This window comes from Mixophyes fleayi, unplaced genomic scaffold (genome assembly GCF_038048845.1).
Source record: "Mixophyes fleayi isolate aMixFle1 unplaced genomic scaffold, aMixFle1.hap1 Scaffold_28, whole genome shotgun sequence".
Lineage (NCBI taxonomy): Eukaryota > Metazoa > Chordata > Amphibia > Anura > Limnodynastidae > Mixophyes > Mixophyes fleayi.
Genome location: NW_027446866.1, coordinates 206,435 through 225,781, shown reverse-complemented (window position 1 = coordinate 225,781; position 19,347 = coordinate 206,435). Strand labels below are relative to the sequence as shown.

Genomic DNA, 19,347 nt, shown 5'->3' with positions numbered 1-19,347 from the left:
TGCCTTATTTTCCACTCCCTTAGATGTGGCAACATGATAAACGACTATTAAATATTTACTTAACACATTTTAAATCTCTAATTTTTTTTCCACTGTTCCATAACCACGCCACTTTTGCTTAATGGGACTAATTTATCAACATTTTCAGGAAGCAACCCCCTTTTTCTTCAGCTAATACCTTTTAAACTTTAAGTCATTTTAGAAGACATGCTGCCAATTTTACTCTTCTGTAATAATTAACCAAATTTTGCTCTACATTTATAGAGCATACCCTCCAAAATGTAATGAATTACTAGGCTACAGCAGCTCTTTCCTATTGTAGTATTAATAATTCACTCTGCTCCCTACGTATAGCAAATAAGGGAGCAGGATCTGATCTATGGTTCTTAGCGCAGAGGGAGTCGGTCTGTCCGCAGTACTTAGATAAAGTTCTATTAAAGGTCAATGGATGGATTGCAGTGCGCTTATTCTTCGTTAAACATCACAAGCATAAAAAGCAGCTAGCCGAATCCCCTCCATTGCTATATGTTTGGGGGCACAATTGATTAAGAATGGTTTACACAAAAATGGACAATCCCTTTAACTGTTCAGTTCAATTATAGATCCACAACAGCTGGATAGTCACAGTGTGTCTAAGCCTTATATATAAAAGTACAGTTAAGCCACTTACCGCTGCCCAGTCTAAGCAGTAAGACATCCTGGAGCCTTCTGTTCAGGACCCGAAGTTCCTTCACTTCTGTGACTAAAGTCCCGTAATCTTTCAGCTTTTTTGCCTGCTGAACTAGCTGCCTCCGAGTCCTTTCCAGTTCATGCTGGATATGCCTCATTTCAACCTGCTGCTGCTGGTAACTCCTCAGGAGCTCCTCATACAAAACGTGGGGAATCAGAGCATCGTCCAGTCTGTCCATGTTTCCAGCCACGTGGCAGGATTCCAGGAAAGTGTCATCGCAGCTGGAGTTGTGGCTGGGCCCCACGCCATTCTGCTTCTCCAGGCGGGCCACAACTGCTTCAATGCTTTTGCGAGTTCCTTCCACTTGTTTTCTTCCGTCTGGTCTCTAAATCAGGGGTAGAGAAAATAATGCAGAATTCAAGGCTGCAGGATAGTTTAAGGGGTCAGGGAAGAGATGCATTCATAGACATCAACAGAAAAGACTCAAAGCGGTTAGACACCAGCAGTATTTCTTAAAAGGTATTAGCTGCCTGTCTCCTGGGACATCTCCAGCCCCGCTCTAAAAACACAAGTAACTATTTCAATCACAGTTTGTGTCATGAAAAGTAATTTTAGTACAATCTAACTTATTCCTGTAGATAATAAGCTTGAGAGCAGGACGCTCTTAGTTTGTTTTCTAATACTCAATTTATACTGTGTTTCTTCCTAAAGCAGTGCAGAACAAGCTGACAATACATACTAGTATTATCATGGTCGTACAGTAGCAAAAACAGTACATACATAAAACAAGGACATATGAGGTAGACAAAATAAACCCAGACACGAAAACAATGGGTATGAAGGACTCTGCTCATTAGAGAGCTTACATTCTAAGTGGAAGAGGGCACAGCTGAAACAAGAGGAGAGAGTGTGGCTCAGAATGGAGATTGGGACAGCTGTGAGGGTATATTAGTGTGAATAGTATCATCAGGGATAAGGTTAGCTAAAAAAAAAACAAACGTGTAAAGATTTGAAGGCTGTGGGAAAGCCTTATTGGGCGTGGTAGGGAATTCCATAAGTGGGGAGCAGCGCGGGAGAAGTCTAGTAGGAGGGAGTGACAGGTGGTTACCAGAGACGAGCAAGGATCGAGGAAGAGCGAGGAAGATCCTAGAGGCGAGAAGAAGGAGAGTATTTTGATATGACAAAGATTATACACCTGCAATGATACTGGAGTGGTATTCAACCACTTCAGAACAAAATGCAGGTGAAGTGATTCCTTTGTGCGCTGTTAACATTAAATGTTAACGGGACAGCGTTATAAACCTGAATTACAGTATCAACACTTGTATAAAAATAAATTTAAAAATAGAAGTTGCTTCACCTTTTCTATATGAATAGTACAGATTTACTAACACATGCTTTATGCGTATCTGCAGTGTAAGCATTGAGCAAGGTCAGGCTACTAAGCAGCTATAGCACCCTCCTTAGTAAAGAGGTGCAGCTAAAATGGAGAGGGTGTAGACCTTACTCAGCCTGCACCAGTTTCTCTAATGAGAGACTCAGTGTGTAGGATTTGTGGATTCAGTTAGTGCGTCAAGGGCCGTGTCCATATGTGAATTGCTGAGAAATATAAATATGCTCTCATTGCAGTCAGTTGCCTCCAGGCCCAGAGTGGTCATCCGAGAAGTCAGTGGGGATACTGTGGGGACCCATCTGTGCAGCTCTTTCAGTTTGGAGAGAATGAAAAATAAAGACAGACCCCTCTTGAACCAAAGAGCTACTATATGTGGGCGGGATGTAGGATCCCATCTTTAGCAGAAGAATGGAGTCTATGGAGCAGTGGATAATTGTCTACCTGTCCAGAAGGTCCATCCTAACCTGATGAGGATCTATAATAACTGACTTATTAGCAGGGATAGCACTGTTACCTGTGAACCCACTCTTGTTTTTTAAAGGACAGTACCTGAATACCAATAACATGGATGCAAATTACATGAGGGTAATGTTACCCAATATAAGAACCAGAAGCTCTTAACACTAAAATTCATACACGTAATGTGCCATAAGTAAAAGAAGAGAAGCTTGTTACGTAGGGTCATGCACTACGAAAATCACATCTGTCTCCATTGGCCTGTATAGGGGTAGAATTCAAAAAATAATATGTAAATATGAACGCAAAGTTGTTAGAGGCATAAGTATATTGGGTATATTAGGAGAGAGAGATTGTAAATTATTGGGAAACAATTGGTGTTGGTTGGATTACAGGCCTGTAAGAAAGGGAAATTCTGCAAGGGCGAGTGAAAAGATCAAAAACCAAATTATGGAGAGCACAAGACCATCATGGTACTGTCAGATTTCATTCTGTGGGCTAGTAAACCAGACAGAATTATAGACCAGTAAAAAAGGGCACGACGCACGGTTCAAAGATGCCAGACACAAAAGCCAGGCTTTATCATAAAGGAAGGGAGAGAAAAATGATGCCCACCAAAACAGACTCATGCTTCAGGAAACAAGTGGGAAACAGGCCTAAAAGAGCGATCCTGTGATTATATGTGTGCTAAACAGGCTATACAGGCTTCCCAGTGCCACACTGGCAGCCATATTGCTGCTGCATGAAGATATTGTGCACCAGAAAGACCGGTATTAGTCAGAGATGAAGGAAATATCCATGTAATTGCTGGGCATGCACATTACTAAACACAGAATAAACACCAGAGAATAGCTAGCATTGTCAGGAAAGCCTAGATAGTTGGTGGAATCAGTAACTGCATTTTCCTTCATGGATAACGCTCGGTCCATTTTATATGTGACAGCGTGAGAGAACTAGCTGATCACACTTCAAAATCAAAAAGATATATATGGCTGACAGATGCAATCAGTGTCAACAAGTGCAACCATATTCCTGTAGGATTGAGCAGTATAAATGAATTTCACAGAATAAATTTACACAAGCCAGCCCAAATAATAGCTTGAAAGATCATATTCTCTCCTTTCTCTTCGCCCTAGCAGCCAATTTACCAGTGTCTGAGGTAAAAGATGGAAAAACATTGAAAATTATGCATCAGAACCCATATATATTGTGACAAATACACAGAATAACTAGACATTTCTTCACTATATTTGAGTGAAATGTACTGATCTTGGATATAATATTTACCCATTTTGGTGAGAAATTAACTCATTTCTGGTAAATGACCAAATCTACGGTGAATATGAGGACAACACATTTCGTGTAGTCACTGGAAGGTTGCTCTACTTTAAAGAAGTTCACCCAATTACTATACAAGAATGGTCACATTACCCCCAGAGTAGCTCTAAACGAGTCTTTAAATACTGACCCATCACACTTTCTCCTTGATCAGGGTCCAGTGTAACATCATCATCATCAATTTATATAGCGTAACTAATTCCGCAGTGCTGTACAGAGAACTCACATATTATGTGAATGACAACATAGGGGTATATTTACTAAACTGCGGGTTTGAAAAAGTGGAGATGTTGCCTATAGCAACCAATCAGATTCTAGCTGTCATTTTGTAGAGTGCACTAAATAAATGATAACTAGGGGTCTGATTCATTAAAGATCTTAAATTGAGAAGTTTCTTATTTCAGTCTCCTGGACAAAACCATGTTACAATGCAAGGGGTGCAAATTAATTTTCTGTTTTGCACATAAGTTAAATATTGACTGTTTTCATGTAGCACACAAATATCAACTTTAAATTTCAGTGTACAAATAAGCTATCAAGTATTTTTGTGCTACATGAAAAAACAAACAGCCAGTATTTAACTTATGTGCAAAACAAAATCCTAATTTTCACCCCTTGCATTGTAACATGGTTTTGTCCAGGAGACTGAAATAAGAAGTTTCTCAAGTTAAGATCCTTAATGAATCAGGCCCTAGAATCTGATTGGCTGCTATCGGTAACATCTCCACTTTTTCAAACCCGCAGTTTAGTAAATATACCCCATAGTCTCTGCACAACGCTGTGTAATATGTTTGGCACTGTATATAATAAATATAATGGTGTATCGACCAGAAAAACACCTCTCCTAACTTATGCTGATATTCACTTTCATCTTGTAATGAAATGTAGCAGTTTTAAAGGAGAAATCAGTGATCCCAAGTTCTACTTAAGTAAAACACAACAAATAAATCATGATTCATTACTGCACAATTAGTTAAAGCAATACTTTATGTGCAAGCAATCAAGGTTCAGAGATATTCAGCTTGAATACATCATTAACCTTCTCTCTGGCAGATGTACACCGATGTGAAATATGGGGTAATAAAGATTTTCGGGTTGCAGTGCTGACACTGGATTAGTTCAGAACTTTCTTTGTGTTTTTGCCCAATTAATGATACCAAACTAAGAAGGCCGTTATCTACTTTAATGTCATGGTCCAGTTGTAAGGCAAAGATCAGAAGAACCTTATTAGAATTATGTTGCAGCAATACTTTCTTTGTGCTGAGAAATGCAATCTGACAAATAAAATAAAACAAGCTGCACACACCACACGGTAACTATTTCACCAGCTACCAGGCAGTAATGTTTAACGCACCACTGCAGCAATATAAGGAGGACAATGAAAACCAAACACTGCATTAAAAGAGCCTCAGTACTTAGTAGAGAAAAAATTCTTAATAGATGACTTTTTCCAGTCTTGGGTGGAGTTCCATAAGTTAACACCTGGTTTCAGGCGTTCTACCGATCTCATGGGACCCCCGATATCTGCAGAGGTTGCGCACCTGAATATTCTGCATTAATGTTTGACTTCTGGAATTCTACCCAAACTAGCCTTGGACAGTACATTACAAGCACTGCAGGGGCAGAGAAGTGCTGTCTTCATCAGTAGTGGGCAACCTGGTGTGTTTCAAAGACCTTCCAAGGGCCTCTTCTTCCTCCACAAGAGCCATGTACTATCTTTGTAGAGAGGTAGCAGATTATATTAAGAGCATCAGTGTGAAGCAAAATGTAAAGTAATGTAGGTTAAGCTATGATTGGCTAGTAAAATGTAAAGTAATGTAGGTTAAGCTATGATTGGCTAGTAAAATGTAAAGTGATGTAGGTTAAGCTATGATTGGCTAGTAAAATGTAAAGTAATGTAGGTTAACCTATGATTGGCTAGTAAAATGTACAGTAATGTAGGTTAACCTATGATTGGCTAGTAAAATGTACAGTAATGTAGGTTAACCTATGATTGGCTAGTAAAATAAATGTACAGTATTGTAGGTAACCTATGATTGGCTAGTAAAATAAATGTACAGTAATGTAGGTTAACCTATGATTGGCTAGTAAAATAAATGTACAGTGATGTAGGTTAAGCTATGATTGGCTAGTAAAATAAATGTACAGTAATGTAGGTTAACCTATGATTGGCTAGTAAAATGTAAAGTAGTGTAGGTTAACCTATGATTGGCTAGTAAAACGTACAGTAATGTAGGTTAAGCTATGATTGGCTAGAGATCTGTTACATACCTGTGTTAATAACCTGTAACATCACACATAGTAGGAAGGGGACCCTACAAACAAAGTTACTCTGGTCATGCATAGAACTCACTCAGGACAGCGTGTGGTACCCTGCAGCCCATCTACATCCATCATTTTATGAAGAGTTCGATGAACAGTTTAAAAACATTGTACACAGTTTTTAAATAATACAACCTTTGTCAATGGCATGGTCTATTCAACACTGCCTAACTCATTGGTGTTTTCACTTACAAAGCTGCACAGATCATGGTGGGGATTACAGGTAGGCAAAGGAAGTCTAGTCCTGCAGTATTACTTCTGTTTAGAATATGGGGATGCAGAACAACCTTAATTCTTTATATTACATGTGGACACATCTTCCCTGACCCCCAACTTCATATGAATGCTTTAGTGTGGGTTTGTGCGCTTCCACTGGCACCAGACTGTCCTGGTTACAGCACATTACACCTTAGAATGTGTACATTATAATCAACCAATTAGGACAGAGCAATAAGTAAAGCTGGAAACTGAGAATTCAGTCAAATGCTTTAATCCAGGAGCCTGTGGATAAGCTCTGTAGTATTTATATCGCTTATCAAGTGGCGGATACCCCGTGGATCTGTGATATCACTCGTTTTGACAGGCTGGGGCAGCACAGTAGCCTAGTGGTTAGCACTTCTGCCTTACAGCACTAGGGTCATGAGTTTGATTCCCGACCATGGCCTTATCTGTGTGGAGTTTGCATGTCCTCCCTGTGTTTGCGTGGGTTTCCTCCTGGTGCTCCGGTGTCCTCCCACACTCCAAAAACATACTGGTAGGTTAATTGGCTGCTATCAAAAATTGATCCTAGTCTCTGTCTGTCTATGTGTGAGTGTGTGTCTATATTAGGGAATTTAGACTGTAAACTCCAAGGGGGCAGGGACTGATGTGAGTGAGTTCTCTGTACAGCGCTGCGGAATTAGTGGCGCTATATAAATAAATGATGATGATGATTCTTGTGAAAGTTGGCAAAGGTTTGAAAATGGCTGCCACCATTGTGCACAAATGACCAGTTCATTTAAATGCTATGAACTTTTCTAGCATGAAAACACAATTCCCTGTTATCTTGGTCCTTTCCTCTCCATTTTTCAATGCAGTATTTAGAAAACAGCTGAGCATCTGAGGAGTCGGTGTGTCTGCTCTTTGATTGTGTACAACACGTACGTTCTGAGGAGAAAAGTTTATGCATGTACCTTACTGTGTCGGCGCTCACTGTCCTCCTCCTCGCACTCTTTAAACTCCCAAGACCCTTCCAAAGAGTTCAGACACAGCTTGGGGATTTTGATTTTTTTCTGCATTACGCGGTTTTCCAGATCGGTTTTGTTTTCTTTAAAAAAAAAACGGAAAGCACATTAAACAGATTAGACTTGGCTTCTCTTGAAGATCAAAATATGCTTTGTGCTGCAAACATTAAAACGATGCAGCTTCCAAAAGGTGAATATTTTCTGAAAATGTGCAGATACGATTTTATAGCTCTACAATGAAAATAGAACAAAGAACTATTTGTATCTAACTGCATATGATTTCAGAATTCAAGCCTTCCAAAAACTTACTTTTAGAACATCTATTTTCTCTTCTGTAAATCTTGCAAAGTGTGCTAAATAGATTTGTATCTTTGCCTCAGCTTTCAAGCAGTCAATTTCATGCCGAAACCAAAAAGGTGCTTTATTGAACTACTGGAAATTACATATACCTACTGAATATATTATATGGATTGCTATTGGACAGCCCTTTTCTTTCAATATGGCCTAAACGTGGGTGCCTAGGATGGAGGTGTTTAAATAATATGACAAATCAAAATCTAGCACTGCATTCGTTAGATACCTCGCACCCATAGTACAGAATGCTATAGACAACTGGGGAAACCCAACGCTAGCAGTGCTTTGTTCCTCATCCTGTGATTGATACGGAGATCAAATAAAGGCTGGCTGAGAAGTACTAGTTGGGGAGCACCATCAAAATAGAGGGAGTTGTCCCCAATATTGAACAAGCAGGTCACCCACTAGCATTACGGTAAACACCACTATGCTTGAGATGTGGTGGAAACCAATACATACCATTGGGGTTGGGGAGGGCCAATGGTGAACACTTCATTAACCCACATTAATTAATTTATGGTGAACGTAAGTAAATGGAGTATGCAGAGTCAAAAACTATAGTTCCACAAAACAAATGCTCCCAACTGCAAGTGCAAAGTCAAGTGGGTATGCCGGCCTTGGTGCCAATTGCTTCCATTCCCATATATATTTACATGCTTTTATACACATTAAAAGGCGAGCATGTATTTTAATGTCAACGAGTAAGGGCCTTAAAAGCAATAAAGTAAATTAGTTAACATTGCAGATAGGAATATGTTTGTGGGTTGCGCTAATTGTATTCTACACTCTGGTCTGCCTATATAGGTCATAAGAAAATCTAGATGTAATTGCATGTGTGGTGTTTTGATTTGCTTCACTTTTACATTGTTTGGCTTTCCTTCCACTGAGGGAGCAAGTGACGGACATGCTGCAACATTGCACAGTTTGGGAATGGAAATTGTGGGTCTTGTTAAACAAAGGGGCTCTCACTAACAAAGGGGTCCCAATGATGATCTCAATGGGCTATATCAAGTATATAGTCACAATCCTTTGGCGAATCAGAAGCCAGCTAATATTTGGGTTGATGCTATCGACCCCAGCTCACTTTTGGCAAGTTCCATGGCCAAGTGAATACTGGAAACAGCTAAACTGGGAAATATGTCACAGTTCTCTAGCAGGGCTGCATTGATATACCAGATGTGGTTAAAGGAGGCTTTATAAGGTGGAAAAACCATTAAATAAAAGTTAATACATAGTTGTTAAAACATACATGTCAGTAAGACTGGCAATATAAAATAAATGAACTTTAGCTTGTTAAGCTTTACTATTGTCTTAAGCTGGGTACACACTACAGAAAATTACTGCAGATACGATTCCACGGTGGCTCAGTGGTTAGCATTTCTGCCTCACTGTACTGAGCTCATGAGTTCAATTCCCAACCATGGCCTTATCTGTGTGGAGTTTGTATGTTCTCCCCGTGTTTGCGTGGTTATCCTCCAGGTGCTACGGTTTCCTCCCACACTCCAAAAACATACTGGTAGGTTAATTGGCTGCTATCACATTGACCCTAGTCTATCTCTGTCTTTGTCTGTTTGTATGTTAGGGAATTTAGACTGTAAGCTCCAATGGGGCATGGACTGATGTGAGTGAATTCTCTGTACAGCGCTGTGGAATTAGTAGCGCTATATAAATAGCTGCTGATGATGATTTTACCAACGACTGAAATTCCTAATGAGCATGCAGATTTATGTGTATATACACAATTTACCTTCAGATCTGTGCTCTTCATCTCTCATAACCATCTGTAGAAAAGAAACATGACTCTGCACACTCTATAGAGATCTGCCTACACTGCTGGTTGTGAGTGCACACGCACTTTCCGCATTTGCCCGACATCGTTCCACAGTTGATAGTGATTTTTAGGCACTTTCTAAAACTAAATCAAACAATACGAAGTGCTTTGGTGCAAGAAAACATGTTCGTGGAAGCGTACAGGCCAATGCGATATCTTACCAAGAGGTCGTTTATCGTGTGAGCGAAACCATAATTGGATGAAAAACCTCAAGTGTGTACCCAGCTTTAGGGTAGTGGCACAGGGGCAATTTGTCAGCATATTTACAGAGAAATATTTTGCATGAGCGTATTTTAAATTCTGCCGATTTCTGCTGCTGAAACCCACTCATCTAAATACTGGGCTATTTTCAGGTAATTTTGAGATTTAACATGCAAAGGGAAAACTAGCTACATATCACTGCTTTAGAGTGTAATTAAACCGTGTGCATCCGTTCAGTAGCGTTTCGTGCTAAATCACTGTCAGGATTGATAATTATGGATTATGTAAGTCCTAGCCCATGATTTAATGGATGGTGACCAATCACAAAGAACCATTAGAGGACTCCCCCAATTGTAGATAGATAGATGGATAGGTACATTTGAGGTAGATAGATAGATAGATATGAGATAGATGATAGATAGATAGATAGATAGATAGATAGATAGATAGATAGATAGATAGATAGATAGATAGATGTGAGATATTAGATAGATAGATATGAGATAGATAGATAGATAGATAGATAGATAGATAGATAGATAGATAGATAGATAGATAGATAGACAGATAGATAGATGTGAGATATTAGATAGATAGATTAGATGATAGATATTAGATAGATAGAAAGATAGATAGATAGATTAGATTAGATGATAAATATTAGATAGATATATTAGATGATAGATATTAGATAGATAGATAGATAGATTAGATGATAGATAGATAGATTAGATGATAGATATTGATATATAGATAGATAGATAGATAGATAGATAGATAGATAGATAGATAGATTAGATTATGAATAATAGATAGATAGATAGATAGATAGATAGATCAGGTGATAAATATTAGATAGATAGATAGATAGATAGATAGATAGATAGATAGATAAATATATAGGTAGAGATAGATAGATAGATAGATAGATAGATAGATAGATAGATTAGATGATAAATATTAGATAGATAGATAGATTAGATGATAAATATTAGATAGCTAGATAGATAGATAGATAGATAGAGATAGATAGGTAGGTAGATAGATAGATAGATAGATAGATAGATAGATTAGATGATAAATATTAGATAGATAGATAGATTAGATGATAAATATTAGATAGATAGATAGATAGATAGAGATAGATAGATAGGTAGATCGATAGATAGATAGATAGATAGATAGATAGATAGATAGATAGATAGATAGATAGATAGATAGATAGACTGGCCATGTTGCCTGCTTGGTAAAGGTAACATTAATTCATTATTTAGAGGCAGCAGTAAAACAACCCTCCACAATGGACATGTTCTCAAGAAAAATACAATAGAATGGTTACGTTGCCATATTGTTACGTATACGTTCCTGAGTTCAGGATTGTTGGACAGTTTTTCTGTTGAATTTGCAACTTTGGAAAAGTTTTGCTAACTTATAAACTGGGGCTATTTAAACATTTATATATAGAATTTTTCATGCACTGGAGATATGCAGGATTAAATGTTTCAAACCTGACACCACCTCAAACTGCTTCCAAGCAGGATTTCGATTTTAAATTACAATGAAAATAAAGTATCCTGCCATCCAAACAGCCTTTTCTTCCTAAGGCCGTGAGCGAGCGCTCTATTCAATATTATAACCTGAAAAACTGATTTCTAGTTTCTATTCATTATGTTAATAAAAAATTTTTTAGCTTCCCAAAAAAAGAAATAAAGAATGAATGCCCACGATACACAGTCAAAAGACCAACAATTGAAATGAATACATTTTATTTTATTCCATTTGCACTTTGGCAGCAAAATCAATTAAATTAAACGAAAACTGTCAATGACCTGTCGAGTGATTGCCGGCAAAGTCTAATCAAGTTAATTATCAAATGTACAACTTGAATATAAATATGGAATAATAATGATATCAACGGACTATAAATATACTTGTGATTCCGCAAATAAACCACAAAAAAATGTACACTTAGCACATAATACAATAAATCCTAATGACTAAATTACTGCAATAAACAATATGTGCTGAGACGCTAATGAATGAAATCTATGAATAGTAACAGAGCTTCAGAGTCATTTAAAGTGCTGAAGCAAATAAATATATTAACCACAAACCTCAATTCATGAGCATCAGTATGTGTGTTCTGCTTAGAGATGCTCACTGACCCAGGGGTGGATCTAGACTTTATGTTTAGGGGGGGCGATTTTGCATAATCACGCCCCTCCTTTGCTCTGATTGGCTGGCTCGCGTTAAACCCCGCCTTCCGACCGCGATTGGCCCCGCCCCCTCCCGTTGTGATCGCCGGCTGGGACCACTCTGATTGGCTGGCCCACATTTAGCCCCGCCCCCCGCTCGCGCTTAGCCCCGCCCCTCCGGTTTTGATCGGCGGCTGGGACCTAGCTTTTTGCTGCTAGAGGGGGCAAATGCCCCGATCGCCCCCCCCTGGATCCGCCACTGCACTGACCCCCGTGAACTGGTTTTGGTTTTGGATTTGGATTAGCTTCCTGTTTTGGCATTGGTTTTGGCTTTTGCAAAACCACCCTTGTGTGTTTTGGTTTTGGATTTTATAGAAAACTCTCTGCTCTCGCTTCTCAAGAAACCTCATAATTTAGTAGCTCTTTTGAGATCATGGTGGGGATTCCAACAATGTGTCCTTGGTAACCTTACAACCACTTCTTCAGCAACACAATCTGGGATGTTTAACGGGAAAAATCAGTTTACCACACACAAAGGTATAATTGTCTTATGCAGTTCCCTCGGATCTGCAGCTTTCCTCTGGGGGATAAGGGATCTCTCTCCTGTTTTGCCAGTCTTGTTATCTAGGGAATTTTGATGAACAGAGAGGAGTTTGCTGAAGACTCCACCCAGCTCATAGAAGCAACTGCAAGATCTGAGAGTGAATGACAGTAACGCAGCTACAGACTTACATAGAAATAAACACTGAAATTGAACAAAAAGCCAGTTCAGCAGGAGTGTCTCCCCATGAGCCTGGGAAGCAGAAATCACAGTGCTACAGTGTCATGAATAAAATGAATTAGGTATTAATTAAATTGACTGTTATCATAGGCAGAAGTTCTTCTCACTTGGCTTGTATTGAAAAAAATCAACGTAAAACCGACCTAGATATGAAAATTAAATCCCTGATATATTTTGATAGGTATCTTACTCAAGATGAAAGTTGGGTAATTCAGCTGGTTTTCATGTGTCATGTGGCCCCTCATTTAATAGCAAACTGTGAAATCATTGTATTCCTGCTATCAAAATCAGGGAACATATAGTTGTATTCTTTAAAAATACATTTTGCTATGTGTATACACACACATATATGTTCATCAGTGAAAATACATGCGATGGAGATGTTTTCTAGACAAATGCAATTTGTAGATCTCTAATTTACTCCACCCAGTAAATCTTTATGTTGATCACAACAAAGTACTTGGTACATATTTATAGCGGAGCCGTGGAATATGCAAATTGGACAATCCGGAACATCAAAGATGGGCAGCTTTTCGTGTAATGAGGTTGGATGGCGGATGAAAGTACATACTTAGCCAGCAATATAATTGGTATGTGAGTATTTTGCCGTATCCTCTATAGGGGTCCATTACAGCGGTAAGGAAGGAGTGTGTAAATGTGACATAAGAATGTTTTCATCTCATGACAATCAGACAAATTAAAGGAAAATGAATCCCCACAGTGAAATTTCCAAAGATGAAACATTTAATTCTACCCTCACTTTCCACTTCTAAGAACATATCATAGCAAGAAATCCACATCACACGCTGCCGACAATCGATGGTTAAATATATGCTAATAGGGAGAAATCTTTTTTTTTAAATATCAAAGGAGAACATACTCAGTTATCAAACAGATCGTGTTACCAGGTCCAAGCCCATTGTGACTGTACTTAAATAGCCATTGATTTATTGCACTCTATTGACATAGCATACTTAATCTGACCACACACATCATGATGTAGTCGGACAATTTAGTGGTTTTCAAAATGGTCCTTGGTGATGGCTGTGCCTAGATGTGGTTACATTTTGATTTTGCAAGCTTAGCAAAGTTGTTGACCAATGACATGATCATAGTATCATTGACTAGAATGCTTGTGGCTTTATCAGGGCCGGATTAAGGGAATGTAGGCCCCTGGGCTAAGGGGGCCACCATTCCCCCCGTGAGGCCCCCTCCTGAGATCCGCCCCCCCTGTGGGCCCCTCCTCCTGTGAGCCGCCCACCGCCCTTCCCCAAGCACTTACCTTTTTCTGTTCTCCTCCTGTCACTGTAGTCCTTCCGCGGCACTCAGTGATCTCCTCAGTAAAGAGATCACTGAGTGCCGCGGAAGGATTACAGTGACAGTGCTCAGCAGCATTGATCAATAATGCCGCTGAGCACTGTCAAGGGCCCCCTGGATGCCCGAGGCCCCTAGGCTGTAGTCCAGATAACCCGGCCCTGGGCTTTATGCATAATGTGGAGATTCATGTAATTTACACACAAGAGAGAATAATGTCTTGACTGTTATTAATTAATGTGAAAGTCACATTTTCCACATAAAATGTAATGAAATACAAACACCCCCGCATCTGTTGTTTAACCCTCTAAAAATCCAATGGCAAACTTATTTCCTGCAGCAGTCCAAAGGGAAATGACAAATATGTCATGCAAATAGATGGCAGCGGCTTGGTATAATATAGCTGCAATGCTAATGAATGAAGGACTATCAGCTGGAGAGGTAACGCATGCAGCCAATCAGAAGCGACTAGATTGGGCCTGCTGAGAATAATCATCATCATCTCATATCTTTGCACCAGTTTTCCAGCACCCTTGTGATTCACCACTAAAGCGGGCTATCCTGTTAACATGTTCTTGGATTGTTTGCAGCCATGTTGGTGGCATTTGAAGTGAAAAATACAGTTCACAGCATGCTTTAGGACTTTGGAGGGAAAGAGAAGAACTACAGGAAGGAAAAGTTAGTTTTCTCCCCGGGAAAGCAGAAAGAGAAGGAGGGAAATGTAGAAGATAAGATAAGAGATATGCAGAAATTTACATACCGTACATTTTGCTGTGTGAAAATCATTTTTTTTTTTAAATTTTGTAAACAAAAATAAGAAGAATACTACCCTCAGTAACAATGTCTGGCTTGGGTTAAGCATTCTATGTTACTGTTTCCCCTATGAGAGTTTGTTGAGGCCTTTAATTGATCAGATGACTTCATGTACTAGACTAGTTTTTCATTGAGGCTATATATAAGGGGGACAGCTTTCATCACAAACCAATCCCTGATGAGCTACACCTTGTTTCATGACCTACGCCTTGGTAACCACCTCTCACTCGTGCCTACAAGACTTCTCCTCTGCTGCTCCCCACCATTGGAATTCCCTACCACGCTCAAACAGACTTTAACACAGCCTTCAAATTTTTAGACATTCTCTAAAAACCCATCCCTTTTTTTAAAGCTTACCTTATCCCTGATGATACTACTCACATTAAAACACCCTCACAGCTGCCCCAATCTCCACTCTAAGCCACACTCGCACCTCTTGTTTCAGCTGTGCCCTCTTCCACTTAGAATGTAAGCTCTCTAATGAGCAGGATCCTCCATACCCTTTGTTTTCATGTCTGCTTTTATGTTATCTGCCTTACATGTCCCCGTTTTATGTATGTACTGTTTTCTCTACTGTACAGCTCTCAGGGGCGGACCTAAACTTTATTTTTAGGGGTTCGATTTAGCGCAGTCATGCTCCCTTCATTCTGATTGGCTGGCCCTGGGTTGGTCCTGCCCCCGCACGCGATTGGCCACACCCAGTCCTGTTTTGATTGGTGACAATTTGATGGTTGGCTTGTGCTGCTAGTGGGGGGGGGGGGGTAGGGGATTGCCCCGATCACCCCCATCTGGATCCGCCACTGGCAACGCTGCAGAACACAGTGGTGCCTTACAAATCTACAATATTAATAATAGGACCTCAATGCCAGCAATTCCTGGAAGTAACAAGCAGTGACCAAGTGCTTGAAAAGAATTCAGCTATGCTTTGTTATGTGACATGGCATGACTTGATGTGACTTCTGCTTTGAGATCACGCCAATCATTCAATCCATGTCTGCTCCATCTGTATGATGTCACTGGAAGGTCTGTGACTGCTATAAATCTGGGCAGGCTTAGTCATGTGCAAGAATTTGTTTATATATAGTATGATGCTGTTGGAGTCTAAAGAAGGTGAATACACACATCTTCTTCGGGCTAAACTCCTCACTAGGGAACTGTGCTGCAAATTGGTTGCCTCATGTATTTATGTGTATGCCAGTTTAGTAAGCTGTCAGCCCTCTGGACTCTGCTGTTTACACTAAACACTTGCAACACAAGCTAACAAGAATCCTCTGCCATCTACAGTTAAAGACCCATCTTCATCATAGCGAGGAGTCTTGTGAGATTGTGAGGATGTTATCAAGGATATTAACACATTTTAAAAAGGAAACGTGGAAGTGCTGATTGGTTGCTATGAAGCAACCAATCAGATTCTAGCTGTCATTTTCTAGAATGACAGTTAGAATTTGATTGGTTGCGATGGGCAACACTTCCACTTTTCCTTTTTTTTATTAGTAGATTTAGTAAATCTACCCCTTGATCTTTTCTCATAGCTTATTAACCCATTTGTTTCCAAAATGTAATAAAGAATATATTCTTATACCCAATAAAAATGTTATATTGCTAGGCATGTCTTCCTAGGCCATAAACCTCTTGAGCTTCTTTAATGACAAATGAGGCTGAATAGGACGAATGCACTTAAAGGGCGACAGGGTTTTTAGTAAGCTGAGCACTTACCTGAAGGGGTTAACATGGGTTGGCCCGACCAATGTGTAATCCAGTGGGAGGGACCTTGATTGATATAGGAGGCTGCACTTCCTGTTCAGGTTCATTCCACAACACGAGATCCCACCCACCCACTCCTTTGGTAGGGTATGTCCGGTTATGTTGCAGTAGGAAGGCACTGCGTTCAGCGGCTGATTTGTGGGCGCACTGGTAGTTGTCGTAGGTCACTGCCCCCCGTTGAGGCACCAGTAACTCCCTTTTTGGCCCTTCGGTGAGGAGGGTCCCTGTTCGACTCGGTGAGGGAGGGCAGAGTGAGTTTTAAAAGGGGCAGTCACTCTGACGCCAACTCAGCGCAAAAGTTATGTTGGGATTTGTTCCCTGTGGTGGTGGACGTACGGCGGTTTGCGCCAGTCCACTCGTGATAGTGTTTGTCAGCTTGAGAGTTGTTTCGCAGTGCCCTTTCTCCGCCACCATAGGTCTAGTTAAAATTAAAATCATAATAAAAGTTCTGGCAATTTTTAATAACTTATACAAGTCTCCGTGTGTTTATTTGCATGCAAAGGTTTTAGAATTATAAGGTTGATGTAAGGTTTACGAAACATACACGGTGAGCCCTTTAATGAACTGGTTGGTTTTGTACATTGAATAATGAAAGTAAATTCCTATTGTGACTGATTTAATTGCAATTAAATGCACAACTGTATATCAACATAATTGCTGCACTTAGATCCTTATTAATAGAATCAACACTTCAGTTAATAAAGCCCTTTATTCCAGATTCAATCAGAGATCTTATACTGAGCTAAACATATTGCTGCTTTGTCTCTTATTACTTTGTGAGCTGAATGATGTGTAAAGTAAATGATATTCTAGATGGATCACACCTATGTTTATATGATGTATTCTGTGTTTGTCTACTAGGTATATACCTTGCTATTAAAATGACAGAGCAGTGTATGTGATTCTACCCACAATCGAAAAGTTACATGTGATTGCAGAAGCAGAAGCCCCGATGCCCCCTCCTTTCTTTCTGAGGGGGAATCTTGGTATGGCCCCCTTACCTCTTCTCCTCCTTGTATTCCTCCGCAGACCGATGTATTCTTTCCAACATGGCCGCCGGCAGTGTGTTCCGATAACCGGCGCTCTATGCCTGCAGTGGCAGCGCCGGTTATCGAGGTGTTTCGCACAATCAATGTCTTATTGTAGAGCAGGCTCAAGCTCAACACACAAGTACAATATGTTGTGTTATCCAGCCAGCTATAGAGGAAAATATATGTTGTAGGAATAGGCTGGTTGTCCTCCTCTGTAGTGTATTATGTGTAAATGTAGATATCTGTCCACCTAACCATATGTATTTATTAAGTTGGGTTTTAGCTATCATCATTCGAAGATAATAAAATAAGTTTTTTTTATTTATTTATGGATGCATTAAATTATTTTTATACATTTAAATAAAAAAAATCAACTACTTGAATACTGTTTCAAAGTTGATCCAACTCTTGTCTTAGGCTAGTTTGGCTGTGCAGTTGCACACAGAGCTGTAATCAGTTGCTTTGCCTTAAGGTGTCCCTACTGGCAGGGCTGCAACACTGTACAGTCATCTGACTCTACCTAATGAGGAAAATACAGGTCCCTGCAAACATTCTAGAAACAGCATAGAGCATTCGCAGTTTAGGGATTTTGACCATGCGAACATAGGGTTTCAAAGTAGTGTGATAACCTTCATTCTGGAAGATAATAGAAGGGAAGGAAAAGTAAAAATCATAATGGGTGATATGTTCTCTTCAAAACATTTAATATTTGCACATGCTCAATGTACTCCAATGGGCACCTCCACATTACGTGTGTACCAACGTGTTCACTTGCAGGATCGGCACATGTATGGTGTTTATTTAAAGATGTTCTAATCCGTAATTAATTCCATCATATAAATATATGTATATTCCTAGCCATTCAGTTAATCTTTGCTTGAACTTGTAGACCTCTCCTTGGCCCAGTACTCCTTGGCTTTGAATTGAGACCTGTTTAGATTGCTTCCTGACCCTAAACATTTACTAAATCTAGACTATCTAGATGTACATTTTCCAGGCAGGATCAGTCTTGTGTTATAACTTCTCCTAACTGTATGTACTATGTCCCTAAAGATAAAAATTCACAGATGATTGCTTATTTTTAATTAGCTTAGTTTTTCTGTATTGGTTCCTTTCTAAAAAAAACCCTCACCCTTACATGCACCTACTGAGAAACTATAAATTGATTGAGCAACTTCCACTTCTGTAATGTTGTTTGAGAGGCATGTTAGGTATCAGTGGCTTAGGGGGAATACTGGTCCTCTCTTTCGATTTGGAGGCTCATGGGGTACCTCTTGGTAAGTTAGTTCTAATTTTAAAAACCCATGAATGTATGACCCAATGGCTGGACTCTCATTGTTTAGAGTTAGGACCACCCTATTAGTAGAAGCGCCTTGACGGGGCAGGTGGCTTATCAAGCATTTGCAAATGTGTGTATCTGAGATTTCTGCATTTTTATGTACAAATAGAATATCAGCTTTTTTTACTGGTTTATATCAGTGTTGCTGGGGAATTTTTTTCTGTATTTTTTCCTTTCTGGATAACCCCACCCTTTCATGCCCCGTCAATTTCCATTTCGGAACTGTATTGAGCTTAGTTTGTCTACCGATACTAACTACCAATTCAGAATGCTCCATGTTACACCGGCTAAGACGTTTTTCTAGCTCTGCATTTGAGAACTG

At 39.6% G+C, this 19,347-nt stretch overlaps 1 protein-coding gene across 1 annotated transcript; it reads right to left on the bottom strand.

The window, feature by feature from the left end:
* Window positions 1–632: 632 nt before the first annotated feature.
* LOC142126972 (BEN domain-containing protein 5-like) lies at window positions 633–7,517 on the bottom strand. Its single transcript, XM_075194296.1, has 2 exons — window positions 7,352–7,517; window positions 633–1,055 (listed from the first exon to the last, which is right to left on the bottom strand). Exons 1-2 carry the CDS (start codon window positions 7,454–7,456, stop codon window positions 633–635), a joined length of 528 nt encoding a protein of 175 aa, XP_075050397.1. The 5' UTR covers window positions 7,457–7,517.
* Between the last annotated feature and the right edge of the window lie 11,830 nt (window positions 7,518–19,347).